This window comes from Pan paniscus, chromosome 12 (genome assembly GCF_029289425.2).
Source record: "Pan paniscus chromosome 12, NHGRI_mPanPan1-v2.0_pri, whole genome shotgun sequence".
Taxonomy (NCBI): Eukaryota; Metazoa; Chordata; class Mammalia; order Primates; family Hominidae; genus Pan; species Pan paniscus.
The window spans coordinates 14,065,728-14,085,309 of NC_073261.2; the positions used below are offsets into that span (position 1 = coordinate 14,065,728).

General features: G+C 38.7%; 1 protein-coding gene across 1 annotated transcript in view; it reads right to left on the reverse strand.

The window, feature by feature from the left end:
- The window catches only part of LOC129396518 (phosphoglucomutase-like protein 5), a 99,398-nt gene that overhangs the window by 42,438 nt on the left and 37,378 nt on the right, over positions 1 to 19,582 (reverse strand). Inside the window, 1 exon segment of the mRNA XM_055107382.2 lies at positions 3,658 to 3,820. Coding sequence (XP_054963357.2) covers positions 3,658 to 3,820 — 163 coding nt within the window.

Here is a 19,582-nt window from a genome sequence, read left to right on the forward strand (position 1 = left end):
TTCTATTTCCATGAAGAATGTTATTGAAATTTTGATAGGGGTTGTGTTAAATCTGTATACTGTTTTTGGTAGTATGAATGTTTTAATAATATTAATGTTTTTGATCCATGATCAGTGAGCACAGGATATCTATTTATTTGTGTCTTATTCAATCAATGTTTTATAGTTTTCAGTATACTTTCACCCCTTGGTTAAATTTATTCCTAAGTATTTTTTTTGATGCTATCATAAATGGCATTGTTTTCTTGATTATTTTCAGCTGGGTCATTATTTATGTATAGAAATGCTACTGATGTTTGTATGTTGATTTTGTATCCTGCAACTTATTGAATTCATTTATTAGTTCTAAAAATTTGTGTGTGTGTTTGTGTGTGCATGTGTAGAATCTTTAGAATTTTCTATATATAGGATCATATCATCTGTAAATAGAGATTATTTTACTTTCTCCTTTCCAATTTGGATGACTTTTATTTATTTTTCTTGTCTGATTGCTCTTGCTAGTACTTCCAAAACTATGTTGAATAGAAATAGCAAGAGTGGGCATCCCTGCCATGTACTAAATTGTGGAAAAGTTTTCAGTTGTCCCCAATGGATTATGATGTTAGCTGTGGGTTTCTTATAAACGACCTTTATTATGTTGAGAAACTTTCCTTCTATACCTAAAGTGTTAAGAGTTTTTGTTAAGAAAGAATGCTGAACTTTGTAAAATGCCTTTCCTGCACCAGTTGAGATGATAATGTGGTTTTTATCTTTCATTCTGTTTAGCCAGTCTTGCATGTCAGGGATAAATCCCACTTGGCCATGATTCATAATTTCTTTAATGTGTTGTTGAATTTGGTTTTCATCAATATTTATCAGAGATATTGGCCTGTGGTTTTATTTTCTTACAATATGTTTGTCTGGCTTTAGGTATCAAGGTGATGCTGGCCTCACAAAATGTGTTTGGAAGTATTCCCTGTAGCTCTAATTTTTGGAAGAGTCTAAGAAGTGTTGGTAATAATTATTCTTTGAATGTTTGATAAAATTCAGCCATGAAGCCATTTGGTCCTAGGCTTTTCTATTTTGGAAAGTTTTTAATCACTTCTTCAATTTCTTTATTTGTTGTTGGAGTGTTCAAACTTTTTGTTTCTTCCCAATTCAATCTTGTTGGGTTAGTTTTTCTAGAAATTTATCCATTTCTTCTAGGTCCTCCAATTTGTTGGCATAAAATTGTTCATAATAATCCCTTATGACCATTTTTATTTCTGAGGTATCTATTGCAATGTCTCCACTTTCATTTCTGATTTTATTTATTTGAGTCCACTTTTTTTAGTGAATCTAGCTAGGAGTTTGTAGATTTTATTTTTTCAAAGAACCAACTTTTGATTTTATTTATATTTTCTATAGTTTTACTATAGTACATTTTATTTGCTTCTGTTCTGATCTTCATTATTTCCTTCCTTTTGCTCACTTTGGGTTTAGTTTGTTCTTTCTTTAGCTCCTTGGGGCATAGTGTTAGTCTACTTATTTAGATCTTTTTCCTTTTCTAATCTAGGCATTTATTGCTATAAACTTCTCTCTTAGAACTGACTTTGCTGCATACTGTAGGTTTTGATACATTGTGTTTCCATTGTCATTAATCTCAAAATATTTTTTAATTTCCCTCTTGATTTCTTCTTTGACCCATTAGTTCATCATAAGCATGTTGTTTAATTTCCACATATTGGTAAATTTTCCAAGATTCCTCCTGTTATTGATTTTTAGCTTCACACCATTGTGGTTGGAAACAATACTAGACATGATTTCAATCTTTTTGAATTTGTTAAGGTTTATTTTGTGGCCTAACATATGGTCTATCCTGGAGAATATTCTATGTATGCTAGAGAAGAATGTATATTCTGCTGTTGTTGGATGAATGTAGGTCTGGTAGGTCCATTTGGTCTGAAGTATAGTTCAAATTTATTGTTGTCTTGTTAATTTTTTGTCTGGTTGATCTCTCCATTGTTGCAAGTGGAGTACTGAAGTCCCCATTAGTGTTATATTGCTGTATATTTCTTCCTTCATGTCCACTAATATTTGCTTTACATATTTAAGTGCTTCAATTTTGGATGCATATATGTTTACAATTGTTATGTCCTCTTGATAAGATGACCTCTTTATCATTAAATCATGACCTTCTTTGTCTCTTGGAACAGCTTTTTACTGGAAGTCTGTTTTATCTGATATAAGTATAGGCATCCCTGCTCTCTTTTGGTAACTGTCTGTTTTCATGGAATATCTCCTTCTATCCCTTTACTTTCAGTATATGCCTATTCTTAAAGTTTAAAAATGGGTCTCTTGTAGGCAGCATCTAGTTGGATCTTGTTGTTGATCCACTCAGCCATTCTATATCTTTTGATTGGACAGTTTAACCCATGTACCAGCAAGGTTATTATTGATAGTAAAAGACTTACTCCTGCCATTTTGCTAATTGTTTTCTGGTTACTTTGTAGATAATTTGTTCTCTTCTCCCTCTATTGTTGTCTACCTTTGTGGTTTGGTGGTTTAGTTTTCTGCTTTGTGGTTACAATATTGTTTTTTAAATATTCAACATGAATACACTTTCTTGTTTGGATAACGTGTAAAACGTCTACAAGGAGGGATAGATAATAAGTTTTCCCTTCAGAATGCACTGCTTTGCCTGGGATGAGGAATAATTTATAATGGTAACTGTTGCTGGTTAAAATTTGGCTCCTACCCACATTCATGCAAACTCAGCGTTCTAGATTAAAAGAGATTTAAGAGACTTGCCAAGCAAATGCATGGCATCCTTAGATGTATCCTGATTTGAATAAAACAGCTATAAATAATAATATTTTGGGGATTATTGAAAAATTTGACTATAGATTAGTTTTCAGGTGATATTGGAGAATTAATGTTATTATTGTTAGGTATGTTAGCACGGTCATGCAGCAATGTGTCTTTCTTTTTAAGAGATGCATACAAAAATATTTGGGTGTGAAATGTTCTTGTGCTATAATTTGCTTTAAAATTCTTCAGAAAAAAAAGATAAGCAAAATAGAAAAACAAGATAATGGGTACATGTTATCTATTTCGTATTCTCCCTATTTTTTTGTGTGTTCAATTTTTAAAAGAAATTTACTGCATACATATATCCCACCCCCTCCACTAAGGACCCCCAAACTATAAAGTGCTGTGAATATAAGAAAAAGTGAAACAATTCTATGATTTTGAGAGAAAGTCAACACTGTAGGAAAAAGACAGCCCAGGATTTGGGCTAAAATCATTAATCTCACCCTGATCAACCCTGTGGCCTTCAGCAGTAACTCAGCCTCTCAGGCCTTTGATTTGTTCATGTGTAAAATGAGGGTCATTGTCATTTAGACAACGACCTTCAGGGTATGTTTTAATGTTAAAATTCAGAGTCCTTCCATATCAGATAAGCATCAACTATTCAATAGTTTATGCTGAAGAGTACAGGGGACCAAGAGACCACCCAAATGGGTTCATGAGCCCATCATGCCACTTCTTTGTTGGGTCACTTTGGGCACCTCACTAAATTTTTCTGAGCTAGGTCCTCTGCACCTTGCTTGTCTATCATCAAAGGGTCACTGTGAGACTATAATAATATAAGAGGAAAGAAATCGTGATTATTAAGGCATATGCTGAACCACATACCTCCATTGGCAACATTAAACTTCACTCCAAACTCTCCCCTTGGTCCTCCAGGGCAGTGGCTGGCTGTTAGAATGATTCCACCAGCTGCCTTGATCTTCCTGATAATGCAGGAGACCGCAGGTGTAGACAAGATGCCATTCTGTCCAATAATCAGTCGTCCAATCTAAACCATCCAAAAAAAAAAATCAATCCAGTTGCTTGGGATTAAAGGCATTTCAACAGGAAAGTGCCCCAGGCTCTGTTAACATACAGCCAATCACTTGATAAAAGAAACAGAGTAGGCTTTAGATTAGGGGAGGCAGGGTAGGGGGAGCACTGACATTGTCTCTCCTATCTAATGTCTCTAAGACCATTTGGTGCACCTGCATCTAGTAGTCAATTATTAACCTGTAAATAGGATATGCCTCACTGATCTTCAGTCGTTTGAAACATCTGCTTCTGATAATCGAGGGGTTAGCTTGAATCACACAAGAAGTTCTTAGTTTGCTACTGACTCAGAAACTATGCATATGAACATGCTAGAGATTACAAGAAAAAAGAAATGGAATGCTTCTCTGCTTCTTCTGCTTCCTGTAACTTAGAACAAGCTCAGAGAGCAAGGGGACTGATTTACTACAACCTCATCATCTGTAGGCATATTTTAACTGTAATCTTCAGGAATGACTTTTCTCCTGAAAGTAGGAATTCTCTTTCTGCTGTTAAGTGACAGCATGTGCTGGAGACATTGGAGAAATTACCCAGTCATGCTAAGCAGAGATCTGGAGGTCATCCATGGATGCAGCCAGATTCTTTCTAGAGCTACAAACCTGACTTTCTAAAAAGTCAGCAACACAGCGCTGAAGAACATTTATTGCTACACCTTGTTTTAAAATTGGATTCAATATCATCCAATCTAGTAGTTCTCAATATTTCTACAAAATAGAATCACTTATGAAGCTTTTTAAAATCCTAGTACTCAAACTGCATTCTAGACTGATGATATTGCAATCTCTGGGTTTGAGAGCCCAGCATTAGTAGTTTTAAAGCTCCACAGATGATCCCAATGTTTAGCCAAGCTCGGTAATAAAGCCCCCTTGTTACTCAAAGGGCTGGCAGCATAGGCATACCTGCAAGCTTGATAGAAATACAGAACCTCAGCTGGGCATGGTGGCTCCACCTAAAATCCCAGCACTTTGGGAGGCTGAGGTGGGCAGATCACTTGAGCTCCAGAGTTCGAGACCAGCCTGGCCAATGTGGTGAAACCCTATTTCTACTAAAAATACAAAAATTAGCTGATCATGGTGGTGCACGCCTGTAGTCCCAGCTACTCCGGAGGCTGAGGTGGGAGAATTGCTTGAACCTGGGAGGCAGAGGGTGCAGTGAGCTAAGATGGCATCACGGCACTCCAGCCTTGGCTACAGAGTGAGACTCTGTCTGAAGGAAGGAAGGAAGGAAGGAAGGAAGGAAAGGAAGGAAGGAAAGAAAGAAAGGAAGGAAGGAAAGAAAGAAAGAAAGAAAGGGAAAGAAAGAAAGAGAAAGAAAAAGAAAGAGAAGGAAAGAAAGAGAAAGAAAAAAGAAAGAGAAAGAAAGAAATAGAAAGAAAGAGAAAGAAAGAAATGCAGAACCTCAAGGCCCACCCAAGGCCTACCGAATAAGAACCTGTATTTTAATAAGATCCTCTCCTCTCTTCCCAGATAATTCATTTGATAAGTACTGATATAACCAACAAGCCAAAACAAACCTTAACATACAGTTCAACAACAATGTTGCCCTGGCACCATCATTGCTAGAGGTCAGTCAGTGACCAAATATAACAATCAGTGAGATCAGGGGAAAAAAAATTACAGAAGAGATCAAAACACACACACACACACACACACAGAGAGAGAGAGAGAGAGAGAGCTCAAAAGCAAAGTGGCCTTGGGATGATTTAGTATGGAAATCCACAAGATCCCCAGGCTACATATTTTCAAGTAGAGGAGACAGATTATAAACAAATAAGCAATAATAATCATAGTTACTAGTGAGGTACATATTAGGAAGGAATTAGGCTGCTGTTATAAAGGACGTCAATTTTAATAATAATATAATAATAATAGCTAAGGGAGCTTAGATTTTATTCTAAGTACAACCAGAATCCATTGAAAGGTTTTAAACAGTGGAAGTGACCTGATTGCATTTTTAAACATCATGGGCTGAGCAGCCCAAATGGTCCTATTAAAAAGTAAGTCACATCAAGTCACTAAAACATTCCAATAGCTTTCCTTGTCCCCCACCAACCCAAAACAAAGCCAAAGTCTTCATTGTAGTCTACAAGGCCCTACATAATCTGACCTCCAGCATGTACCATTCTCCATCGCCCTCCCGCCCTCCTTCTTCTGTTCCAGCCACAATGGAACAGAACAGCTATTCCTCAAACATACCAAACATGATCCTGCCTCAGGGCCCTTGCATTTTCTTTTTCCTCTGCTTACAATACTTGCCCAGATATTAACATACCTGCCTTCTACTGTCTTTTGGGTTTCTGTTTCAGTGTAAGCTAATCAGAGATAGCATCCTTGACAGCCCTATATAATACTATAGCCAGAAGTCCCTAACTTTTCTATTGTTTCCTATTTCCTTCACCCTGCTATAATTTTCTGGATCACATATGTTGCCTTTAACATTTTCCATATTATTTATTTTCCCACTGTATGTAAAGCCCAAGGACTTTTCACTGCTATATCCCAAGAACCTAAAATAAATCTGGCATGTGGTAAGCGTACAATAAATATTTGTTGAATTAATCAATGGAGAATAATGAATGCATGAAGAATGGCTTCTCTGGGAGAAATACCTTGAAGGGGGGCAAGAGCAGAAAGAGGAATATCAGATGGGAGACTCTTCAAGTCGAGTGTTGATAGAGTCTTGGACTAGGCTAGAGCCAACAGAAATGAAAATTAGTCATTTGGTTTGAGATACATTTTTGGAAGGAGGATGAACAGAATATGCAGGTGGACTGGAATATGGAAGAGAGGGGCTGTGGTAAATAGCCTCCAAAATGGCCCCAATGGTCCTTGCCTTTTGGCATTTTTGCCTTTTTGTGGTCCCCTCCCACACTGAACGATGCAGATCTGGGTAATCAGTATATATTGCAGAAGTGATTGTGTGTGACTTCCATGGTGAGGCCGTAAATGGCATGGACACTTCTGCCCTGCTCTCTTGGACAGCTTATTTTGGGAGAGGCCAGCCGCCATGTCATGAAGACACTCAAGAAGCCCTGTGAAGAGGAAGCAAGGCCTGCCAACAGCAGCCAGCACCAGCTTTCCAGCCAAGGGATTGAGCCATCTCACAGTGGATCCTCCAGCCCCCACCAAGCCTTCATATGACCAAACCAATACCAACATGTAACTGTGACCTCATGTGAGTCCCCAAGCCAGAATATCCATCTCCTCTCTCAGAAATGATGAGAAATAATAAATATATGTGCTCACACATATTACCATCTAATTTTCTACATTATATGTTTATTTCCCCACTGTATATAAGATCCAAGGACTGTTTTTTTTCACTGCTATATTCCAAGAACCTAGAACAAATCTGGCATATGGTAAGTATACAATAAATATCTGTTGAATTAATTAATGGGAAAAATAAATGAATGATGAATGGCTGCTCTGGAAAAAAATACCTTGAAGAGTGGCAGGAATGGAAAGAGGAGGATCAGATGGGAGGCTAACAGCCAGCACCGCCTTGCCAGCCAAGTGACTGAGCCATCTTGCAGTGGATCCTCCAGCCCCCATCAAGCCCCAACTAAGCCACTAAGTTTAATGGTAATTTCTTACACTGCAATAAATAACTAATACTGGACCAGTGAGAAAAGGAGTCAAGAATAATCTCAGCTTTCTATCTTTAGTAACAATGGATAGTGGTGCTATTAATCAAGTCAGGAAAGAGAAAGGACAATAATTACACCTATAGTATTACCCAAAGTCATGATAAATTATTTTCCATATGCTCTTGCTAAAATTTATGTAGTCATTCAACTCATTTTATTGAGTATCTACCATGAAACCGGCAATATGGAAGAACCTTCTGATATAGAACTGAATATAATTTAGTCACTGCCCTCAAGTAATAAGTCTGGAGAATCAAGAATCTGAAAAATGTTTGTAGCTTTTGTTCAAAATTTTCTCTCAGCCATTTAAAGGGAAAATTATGAAGATTGTATAGTGGTGAGAGACTGGGATAGCAGTCCACAAAAACTTAGAAAGCCCTTCCATAGCACAGAGTCAATGCTGAGGAACAGCAGCCCAGCCAGGGGCTACATTTTCCAACCCACCCTAGCATCTAGGTGTGGCCACATGGTGCATTTGGACAATGGGTGATAAACTAGTATGAGAATAAGAACAGAAGTAATGTGTGTTTCTTCTAGGCTGAGGATATCAGAAAACAGACATATCATCTCTACACTGCTTATTTCTCTTTCTACAGATTCAGTACAGGTAATCATGTGGCTCTAGGCAATGCCAGAGTCACAAGAGGGAAGGAAACTGAGTCCCCATCCCATTTGGTAGACAAGAGTCTTTGCCCACCAGGGACATCCTCATTGGACTATTGTGAGAGTGAGAAATAACATTCTATTGTTTTTGAGGCAATAAAAATTGCCTACATTTCAGGTTTATTTATTACAACCACCCACATTTTCTTAAGCAGTAGCGAAAGAAACATAAACAATAGTTTAATGCCAAATCAAAAATGTCAAATGCAAAATTATTTTATGCTATTACAGTATAAAATTATGTCCACTTTGGGGCAAGGACTTAGAAAAATGCAGAAATAAACATGTAAAGTTATTAAGTAGGAACGATTATAGATACATTTTTATCTTATTAAATTTCAGTTATTTTTGAAAAGGTAATATACATTCTGTTTAAGAAGGTTAAAGTGAGTAATTACACTTGAATAAAGTTTCAACCTGAAATACTTTAGTTATAATTGGAGAATTAACAGAAGATTAAATTCTAGATATCTGGACATTTTACCTATGTGAGATCTGCTCATTAACCCATCAATACCAGAGAGAAGAGGTATTGCTGGACATGGTCCTATCATCTGGGGGATAAGTACTGGAGGAGATGTGAAAGAGAGGGTGATGGGGCTTCTGAGGTAAGACATGGAAAATCATGAAGATATTTGTGTCCCTTATGGACACTCACCAAATGGTGACCTAGGCAGAGGAGGATTTTAATAACAGGATCACCAGTTCTGTGGATGTCAATGAGTGGCTTTCCCCCAGCCATTCCTGTCATTGTCCAATGGGCTCATGAGCCAAGTGGCTGTTATGGTTTAGATGTTTGTCTCCTCCAAATCTCATATTGAAATGTAATCCTCAGTGTTAGCGGTGGGGCCCAGTGAGAGGTGTTTGGATCATGGGGACGAGTCCCTCACGAATGGTTTAGCACCATGCCCTTGATGATAAATGTGTTCTCGCTCTGCGTTTACATGAGATCTGCTTGTTTAAAAGTATGTGGCACCTTCTCTTTTGTTCTCTTGCTCCCACTCTTGCTGTGTGATATGCCTGCTCCCACTTTGTCATCCGCCATGTGTAAAAGCTCCTGAGGCCTCACCAGAAGCCAAGGAGATGCGGGCACCAGGCTTGTACGCCTTCAGAACCATGAGCTAAGGAAACTTCTTTTCTTTGTAAATTACCCAGCCTCAGGTATTTCTTTATAGCAATGCAAGAATGCTGTAATACCATGGCCGTGATGGTAGGGATGAAGGCTATGCATGGGCTCAACAACATGGACATTCACTCACCAAGGCTGACCTGGCTATGGCCACTGCAGAGTGCCTACTCTACCAGCAGCAGGGACCAACACTGAGTCTCCTTATGGTACCATTCCCCAAATGATCAGCCAGCTACCTGGTGGTAGATTGGTTAATTTGGGCCACTTCCATCACGGAAGATGCAGCACTTTGTACTTACTAGAACAGACACAAAGAAGAGGAGATATGAAGACAGATGCAAAGATTGGAGTGATGCAGCCACACCCGGGAAGCCAAGGAATGTATTCTGCTGCCAGAAGCTGGAAGAGGCAGGGAGCAGATTCTCCCTAGAGCATCTACAGAGTGTGGCCATGCCGATACCTTGATTTTGACTTCTGGCCTCCAGAACTGTGAGAGAATAAATTTCTGTGATTTTAAACCACCAAATATGTGGTAATTTGTTATGGGAGTCCTAGGAAATGAATACAAAGTTTGTAATCTAATACGAAGTTTGTATTAGCTTCACAAGGCTGCTATAACAAATTGCCATAAACTTGGTGGCTAAAAGCAATTAAAATTTATTCCCTAACAGTTCTGGAGGACAGAAGTTCAAAATCAAGGTGTCACTGGGGGTCTGCCTCATCGAAAGGCTCTAGGGGAGGATCCTCCCTTGCTTCTTCCAGTTTCTGTTGCCTCCACATATTTCCGAGCTTGTGTTCACATCACTCCAATCTCTGCCTCTGTTTTCACGTCACTTTCTTCTCTGCGTGTCTATGTCTTCTCTTCTGTTCACCCTCTCTCTACCAATTAGCCCAGGATAAATGCCATCAGAAAAGGTATGGCTTTCAAGATCTAGTCATTGATAAAAAGAAATATAACTTTTGGAAGCCCTTTTGTATAAAGAAAAAGCACTCAACTTGAAGTTAAAAGGCATAGGTATGAGTCTTGACTCTACCCCCTGACATAGGATCAATCATTTAACTTCTCTGAGGCTCTGCGTCTTTATCTGAAAAGCCAAGGAAGAAGAGTGTTGTTAAAATCCACCGAAGATCAGATTCTATAAACAAAAACCCTTTGTTAAATTAACCATGACACAAATTATTCTATTGTCTTCCCCAAATCCCACAACCCCCTCCAACATTTAAAATTCATCTTTAGATAGCAGATTATCCCTTAAAGTACCATTTTACTCTCTGAAAATGTCCTAGAAATACTAACCCTCTGTCAATGCAGCAGACCGCTACCTTGCAAGGAAAAGATGGTCTACTTACATAATTATCCTTAGTTATGTTTACAGCATTGAAGCAGGCAATATCTGACTTTCATTCCTGAGTGAAATCCAGACCACAGCCCAGGGAGGACCAAGCCATGGCATTCTGTTGCTCCCCGCTGAACGTCCCACACCATAGGGTCTGGCTTTGGCTGGAAGAAGGGCAACCTCACCCAGTCCTCCAGAAGGTGCACACACCCAAGCGGATGCTACTGCCTTTAAGGGGCATTTCCTTCAACTCCCACGTGGAAAAGGGGGCAAAGTGGACCCTAGTCCACTGTCACTCACACACACGTACAGATCCCAGGGTCCACACAGATACAGATCCCAGGGTCCACATCTATCACATATATGAACATTATCACACAGACCCCTGCAGACACATCTGTGAGGCATATGCATTCCCAAACACACAGACAGACTCATGATAAATTTGTTCCTACCCAGCTGTGACTTCTAAATGCTTGGGGAAACCAAGACATAGTAGAAAGGAGTGTGCAATTATCATTTCCCATGATGCCGTTACTTAAGAACTCTTTGTGTCCGTCCTTCTAATGGCACCAATGCCTCCCATCAAGCCTTAAACCTCACCTAAATTATGTCATTGGGCTTTTTCATCCATAAATGAGCATACCAGGTGCCAAGGGAATCAATATGCCCTTTCACATGCCTTAGAACAGTGTCCAAAGAAAGATAAAATGTTATTCTATAAAAGCTTTCTCCCAGCATTTCTATTCCTTTACATTTTGTGCCATATACAACTATGGTTTTTTAATGATCTTATTTCTGACAGCTGTTTTTCTTCAGAACATCAACAGCTTCTTTCCTAAATTAGTTTTAGTATGAGTTCCATTTCTAATTAACTCAAATTAAAGTCCTAGAGAGCAGCGAGGTAATATTTAAACCCTCAGGCTAAAATTTCAGAGTAGGTGCAGAATGTTGACTCTAAATGAGTTTTTCCTGTGACATAACACGCATGAAAGCAGGATTTCTTTCATGTGTGAAATGTCTTAAATCAGACTTACCCTTTGTGATTCTCTTTTAGCTTTAAATGTCATTTAAGAAAAAAAAGAAAAGAAAATTAAGCATGACATTCCCCAATATCCTCTGCTCACTGTGTTATAATCCCTATCACTCCCCAAGTGAACTGGAGAGAGTGAAGACACAATGAACAGAAACTTCCCTGATGCTTCACAGAGGAAGTGTTCTCCAGGACCACACAGCCTCCACCATGTCCATCTACGAAGGGCTGTGGCAAGCCATATACACAAAGATGCCTGTTTCCTGTCTTCTCGGTTAAAAACAAAAACAAAACACTGGAAGGAACCCCAAAGCCAAGCTGCCATGGGTTGCAGAGTGCCAGCCGTGAAGTAGTGTTGTCCATGGGTAAACAGGAGATGGATAAGGGCAATTTCAAGAAATAACAAACTCGAGGCATGAATGTGGTTATCCAAACATCAAGGGACTCCTTCATTTGCATTTGGATAATTGTGCAGTTATATGATTTGTTACATGGAGACCAGATGGAAGTAAGAGAGCTCATCCTCAACTTCCTGTACCTCTGGAAGTCTTTACACACATGCTGGAGAGATAGATGAGAGTTCATTAGCATCAAACCACCATGGATTTCATAATCAATTCCTAATATCTGAATAAGTGCAGAAAAGTCACAGGCATCTAGAAGTGTGGCCCAAGTCCTGTTCTTCAATCGGCCCACCCATTTCTCAAGATTTCATTGAGAAGATCAAGAAATCTAATCTTCCTTGGATGCAAAATGGAGGTGGTGAAAATTGGAAGTACGTCCTTCCTGGTAATGAGGCAACTTCAGTATATAGGAAGTGCTCTGAAATCTTTAAGGTATACAGTCTGACTCACTAGAACAAGAAAGGGCCCCACTTGTTGCCATTTTATGAGGTGACCACCCCAGCTGGATAAGAACTACAAGTGTCCATGGGGTCTACCTGGGTGTGGGTCAAGAAAGCAGAGTTGAGTGCCCTGAGGTAAGCTGAGATTTTGGTTTTCAATGGGAAAGAATGTAAGAATTGACTTTGCCACCTACTGCCTGGGTGACTTTGCACAAGATCCCAAATCCCTATGTATCTCGATTTTGTTATCTAAAAGATCACATGATGGAGGATGTAAGCAAGTAACACAGCCAAGACCCAGTTTACAGTGTCTAGTACCTAACAGACTCTTGACACGTTTCACTTGCCCTTGAGTCAATCTTTCCATGTCACTGAATATTCTTGCACAACACGATTTTAATGGATATAGTCGTACATTGTTTAAATGTACCATTATTGACCAATGTAAAAATGTTCTTTTACCTCAAATTTTTATATGTAAAACAAAAACATGTTTGAGGACTAAACCCACACTGTAGTATAAATTAAACTGGATGTAGGCCAGGCATGGTGAGTCACACCTATAGTCCCAGCACTTTGGGAAACCAAGACAGGAGGATGGCTTGAAGCCAGGAGCTCAAGAGCAGCCTGGGCAATACAGCAAGACCTCATCTCTACAAAAAAATAAGAAAAATTAGCTGGCCACGGTGGCGTGCACCTGTAGTCCCAGCTTCTTGGGAGGCTGAGGTGGGAGGATCCACGGAGCCCAGGAGTTTAAGGCTGCAGTGAGCTTGGATAACGACTGCACTCCAGCCTGGATGACAGAACAAGAACCTGTTTCAAAAAAGAAAAAAGAAAAAAAACCCTAAAATCTAAAAACTGGATGTAGTTTGCTAATAACTAAACAGCAAATTAATTGTAACATGCTTACATATCAACGATGTCTTTCTTCTTTGATCATAAACCTGCTCACTAAGAAGCTGCTGAAGTCCATGGTAGTGACAGGTACATGTCTGCATCCTTGTCCTGACCTGCATCTTCTTTGATTGTCCCCATCTGTGTCTCCGACTGGCACTGCCGAACCGGCTTGCTACCTGATCAATGTTGTACTGAACCGGACTGCTAACTGATCAATGTTGTTGAGCTCACTGCACAAAGCTGTTCTTACAAGGTAGATTTCTGCCTGGAATAGCCATACTTACACTGTTTATATTCCTTACTCCTGACCCATCCAACGCAGCACAAGTTCTATTTATTGCCATAGAAACATAGGTCATTTGGAAACACCTCCTTCATTTCTATGGAATGTTCAAACACTTCTGACATTTTGGACTCTGTTCTAGCCTCTTGTTAAATATATCCAGAAAAGAGACAAAGCTTTATGGGGGGGCTATATGCACACATATGCTATAGAATAAGCTATCTAAATGCTTAAAAATACTTTCCATCTGGCACCGCACCTTAATAGGTAGACAGAAATTAAGTATGTGTATATCTATCTGTATAGATACGTATAAATATATATCCCCAAAACAAAAACTCATTCTCTTATTTATACATAGGTAGAATATAGGTGAATATACATATACATTTATAGGTAGAACAAAAAAACCCCTCAGCCTCTTTAGGGCCATGTGTTTTCTCTGAGTAATTGTCACAATCAATTAAAATACACGTGTATGCCTTTTTAGATAAATTCCATCAGACCAGTTTCTGTCTGGTTGGAAAATAATAACTGCCTATTTGCTAAGTGCCCCTGCCCCCATACTATGTTCCAGTGAACTAAAGACCTCTGGCAATCATAGATTTACAACTCAGCAAGATTAAACAATTTATTGTTATTTATGACATCCAAGCTGGATCTTCTGTATTATATTCCACATTAGCATCTATCACTTTACATTTGGGAGATCCTGTCCAAAAAATGATTATGCCTCCTAACCAAACATTCAGCAGGGCTGCAGGAACAGGCCCCCTGAACAAACATCCTGCCAAAGTACTTTAAAGCACCGTGAGCTCCCACAGCTGTGCATTTTCAGATGACTCAGCAGATTAGCGTGGAGTCTCTTAGCCTCTGCTTGGTCTGTTCCTTTCAGTGATCTCTCACATGGCCCAGTCCATTCGGTTTGAAAATCCTCATGAAATGAGCAGATTATGATCTGGCTTCAGTAGAGGGCCATGGGGTGGGCATGGAGGGGAGAGGGTTTGCTCTTAACACAGCCTGAGCCTCAGAAAGGTTTCACATGGAAAAGCATGGCACTGACTCAGCTCATGCTTAACAGGAAATAATGCACAGACCACACCAAAAAAGCCCTTTATGTTGTGTGAAAGTCTATGCCGGAGCAGCTGCTGCCACCTCATGTACTGTGATAGAGTGTGCATGTGTGTGTTTGTGTGTGCGTGAGTGTGAGTATGCACACAAATGTGTGCTGGGAGGGGGAGGAGATCACACCTTCCACAGTCGCCACCTCAGCCTTAGCTAGCAGCGTGGAGAAATGCCAAAAGTCAACAGGAAGCTGCACCAAAGCAACTGTGATCACCACATCAGCAGGCGCTTTCTGATTAGTAAAGCTACTGGGACTGAAAAACACACACGATCTCGTCCTTCTTTTATTTTAATCAGAGCAAACTATTTTTATAATAATTGTGTTATATGAATAAATAATTCATAATGCTGTAACCCATTATCACATTCAATCCTCCCAACAACCCTAGAAGATATGTAGACAAGTATTATTACTTTCCCTATTTTTATAAATGAGGAAATAAACCCCAGGAGGCTAGGCGACTTCCCCACGGTCATAGAAGTTGCAAACAGTAGTATCATGATTCAAATCCAAAGCTTCTCCTTTTGTCTTTATCATTTTAATTTTGAAGGTAATGCATATGCATGTATGATCTTTTAAATCCAGAGATGTATATGGAATAGATAGGAAAAGGGACTCTCCTTCCCCATTATACACCCCCTCCACCCAAGCTATATACACTGTTGACTAGATTATGTCCTTTCAATCCTATTTTCTATGCCTACATTATATACAGAAAAGCAGGATTACGTTACACACAATATTCCAGTCATTGCTGTTTTTCACCAACAAGCTATCATTCACATCTTTTTCATACTACATATAAATTTATATCCTTTATTTTAGTGGTGTATATTGTGCCGTTGTGTCATAAATTATGTACCTGTTCTCTGTTGAACATATAGATTTTTTCTGAGTTTTTCCTTAGCAAAATGCTGCAGTGAGTATCCTTGTACACAGATGTTTGTACATTTGTTCTAGAAAAATCTACAGTAAAGATTCTTAGATTAAGAGATTCCCAGGTTATTAGAAAACTACTCTATTAATTTAGATATATACTTCCAAATTGCCTGACCAAAAAGTTATGTCAATTTAACTTCTATGAACAGTATACAAACATGACAATTTTCCATCACCTACACCAACTCTGGGTAATTTCATCTTTTTTACAAGTTGATGGATTGTTTTAATTTATATTTCTCTGGTTATTAATAAGGTTGGCCACCTGTTCATGTGTTATTATTGATGATATTTGTATTGAATTGTTTGAATTTTCTTGATTTCAAAAAACGTTTTACATGTCATAGATATTAAATATTTGTTGTAAAACTCTCCTTCCAGTATTGTGTATGTGTTTGGTCAAGTAGAATAAACTCTCGTCCTCTGATTTCAGATTCCTTTCTCTTTCCATTAGAAATCCCTAAATGTAAAACTACATATTGATAGCTAAAAACCAGGATGTTTACTAGAGAAAAGGAATACAAAGGCAATAATTAAATATTATATTTATACAAAATACCTACTAGTACAAACTTAAAAAGAGAAAGTAAAAGTCAAATGCTTCTACGACTTCAGACTAAGAAAAAGAACTTTTGAGGTTGAATGTTCCTGAAATTTTTCTTTTCATACAACTACGGACACGACTTCAAAAGTTGATGTGACTAAAAATGTAAGATATGAAAGATATTTGAAGACTCAGAGAAGGTGGATTTTCATTTTAACAAGTCACATATATATTCTAGATATCCTCTTATTCGTAACTAAGAGAGTCAAATCAGATGAAAGAATCTAAAAATTTCCCTTTGACTGTGTTAAGTAGAAGTAGTAGAGGCATATTGGCCAAATCTTGAGTGTTTGCAAATTGACTCTTAAGGCTATAGGCTGGCACAGGTCATTGAAGCCCTAGCTTTTTATCTTTAATTTTAAAATCCCCAAACAATTTATACTAATTTTTCTTGTCCATTATTTCCAAATAATCTTGTTTAAATGTTATTACAGTGCTTGCTCATGTTACTGTTGTCTAACAGAAGGGTATCTGGGGCCTTAAAACTGAGAGGGTTAGGACTAATGATTCCAATACCTATGCTTGGACATCTCCAAAAGTGGGTTCCAACTTCTTGTCCTCAAGTCTGTATAGAAACTAGCAAACTTCCAGAGTTCACAAAAGGCTCAAAGAGAACAGATGTTTTATAGAAAATTCTTAGAGCAAGTTTCACGCATAATGTTGCTGATGTGTGTCTGCCTTTTCAATAAACATCACTATGCTTTATCACAAGATTTAATAAAGCAGCTTAGTTAAAAATGCCATCTGGGTCTCTGGACACATTAAACAAAGCTTAAAATAACCACCCCAGCAACTGGGAGGACCCAGCTGTTCTCATAATCTGTCCCACTCCTTTTACTTCCCCAAAAAAAGAGTGAATGAAGACCACAGACTAAAAGCATCCAGAAGGAACTGACACAAACAGGGAGATAGATGGAGCCAAGGGCTCCTGTAAGTTTGCTATTGCTCACATAATAGATTTGCTAATTCCACAACCTGCGGATGGTGATTAAGAACGGGAAGCAGAAAGAGGGAAGAGAGAATCATAGAAGGGCTCATTCAAGTTTTCTAATGTATCACAAACCTGTCCTCCCTAATGTCTGGATCATAGCAGCCCATTCCATTCACCTATTCTGTAGTGAACTCCAATAGAAAATACAAAGCCATCACCACCCAGTTCTTTCTCCCTTCTAGAGATGAGATATTAGCCACCCAATCCCAGATTCTCAGATCCATTCCAGGAAAGAAGCCCTAGGTATTGAAGCACAGCTTTCCCTCCCTCCCTTCTTTCTTCCACCCCAAGATTTGTTCCCCAGATAGTTCTAGTAAATGCAAAACCAAGTATATTCTCATTCTTTAGAGCAACCAGCTTTTCATGGCCAACTGGAATCAAATACAACCTGCACAAACATCTATCTGGAGGACACTCCCAAGGCTCCTACTGAGCCAGCCTTCTGCATACCACTGCATTTCAGCTTCCTAGTTCACAAGACACTGAGACATTCTTGAATTCTGCAAGGTGCACTGTGTGTTAATATCTTTGCTGATCATCATGTGGCCAATAAAGGGCATGACTAGTCAACAAATAAATCTTCTCTTGGCTAAAACTTGCAACAAAACTGTAAGCTGTTTACCCAGGGGCCCACTACAGGTTATATTCAATATATACAGTCAAATCATAACTATCTGAGATATATTCAGTTGACCATACACCTTTATATTTCAGTAAAAGGTCTTTACATTTCCCAGTGCTATCGATGTTACAAAGTGCTTTCATATGCAGTGCTTCATCTGATTTCCAGGATAATTAAATGATCCTGTCATACCTGATTTTTAGATGAGGAAACAAGTGGTTTCTGCGTATTTCAAGAGGCTAACGCATCGGCCCTCCAACTTGTATGTGAAAACCAAAAACAAAATTCCAAGGCCCCTCAACCATCTGAATGGACTTTGACTCTTTTGGTCAATATATGGCAGAGCTAGGAAAAGAAGGTGAGTCTTCCAGCTGCTGATACAGGGTTTTTTCTGCCATACTCCATTACCTCCAAGGCTAAAGTCAAAAGAGGGTGTGGTTATCACATGAAAAAATCTGGTTTGGATTTCCCAAATGTGTATGTAGTATTTGGTGATTTACCTTAATTTAACCTACAGTTCTTTTGGGTTGTAACAGTCTGACTCCATTTTTGAAAACAAAACAAAATCGATTTTAAATGCTGAATTATAGATCTTTGCTGTCCAGTATGGTAGCTACTAACCACTTATGGTTATTTGCATTTCTATTTTAATTAATTAAAATTAAGTAAAATGCAAAATTCAGTTCTTCAGTTGCTCTAGCCACATTTCAAGTGTTACAGTAGTCACATATGGCTAGTGGCTGGGACAATGCAGATTATAGAACAGTTCCATCATCAAAGAAACTTCTATTGAACAGTGCTATTATATAATGTCATCTCCAGAGAAAGAAGACTTTAGAAAAAGTCAGAAACGGCCGGGCGCAGTGGCTCACACGTGTAATCCCAGCACTTTGGGAGGCCAAGGCAGGCAGATCCCTTGAGGTCAGTTCAAGACCAGCCTGGCCGACATGGTGAAACCCCGTCTCTAGTAAAAATACAAAAAAACTAGCTAGGCGTGGTGGTGCATGCCTGTAACCCCAGCTACTCAGGAGGCTGAGTTGGGAGAATCACTGGAACCCAGGAGGCAGAAGTTGTAGTGAGCCAAGATTGTGCCACTGCTCTCTAGCCTGGGTGACAGAGCAAGACTCCATCTCAAAAAAAAAAAAAAAAAAGAAGAAGAAAAAGTCAGAAACATCTTGAGGCAGGCATAGTGCTGTCATCTGTCCAATATTGAAGATGATTTAAGAATAAGAAAGAAGAAGAGAACAAAGAAGAGAAAAAGAAGTTGCCTTAGGTGTACCTACCCAGAAAAGGACAAAGGCATTCTTGTAGTCATGGTGTTGTATTTTAGCTCTTAAACTTTTTAAGAGATTAGAATAATTTGACACATAGAAGATCTAAACCACTGAAGAGGCTCTGAAGCAGATAAAAGTAGAAAGAAAATAAAAAACTAATTAGTTACAAACTAAGCTTAACCACAATTCGTTTAAACGATACTATTTACTCTTCACATGATTGGTTTTTCTTTTGCTTTATAGTATGACATAGTTTATAGCTTTAAAGGGGAATTAAAATATTTCTGGGAATTTTTAAAAGTAAGTTCACACAGCCACATAAAAACT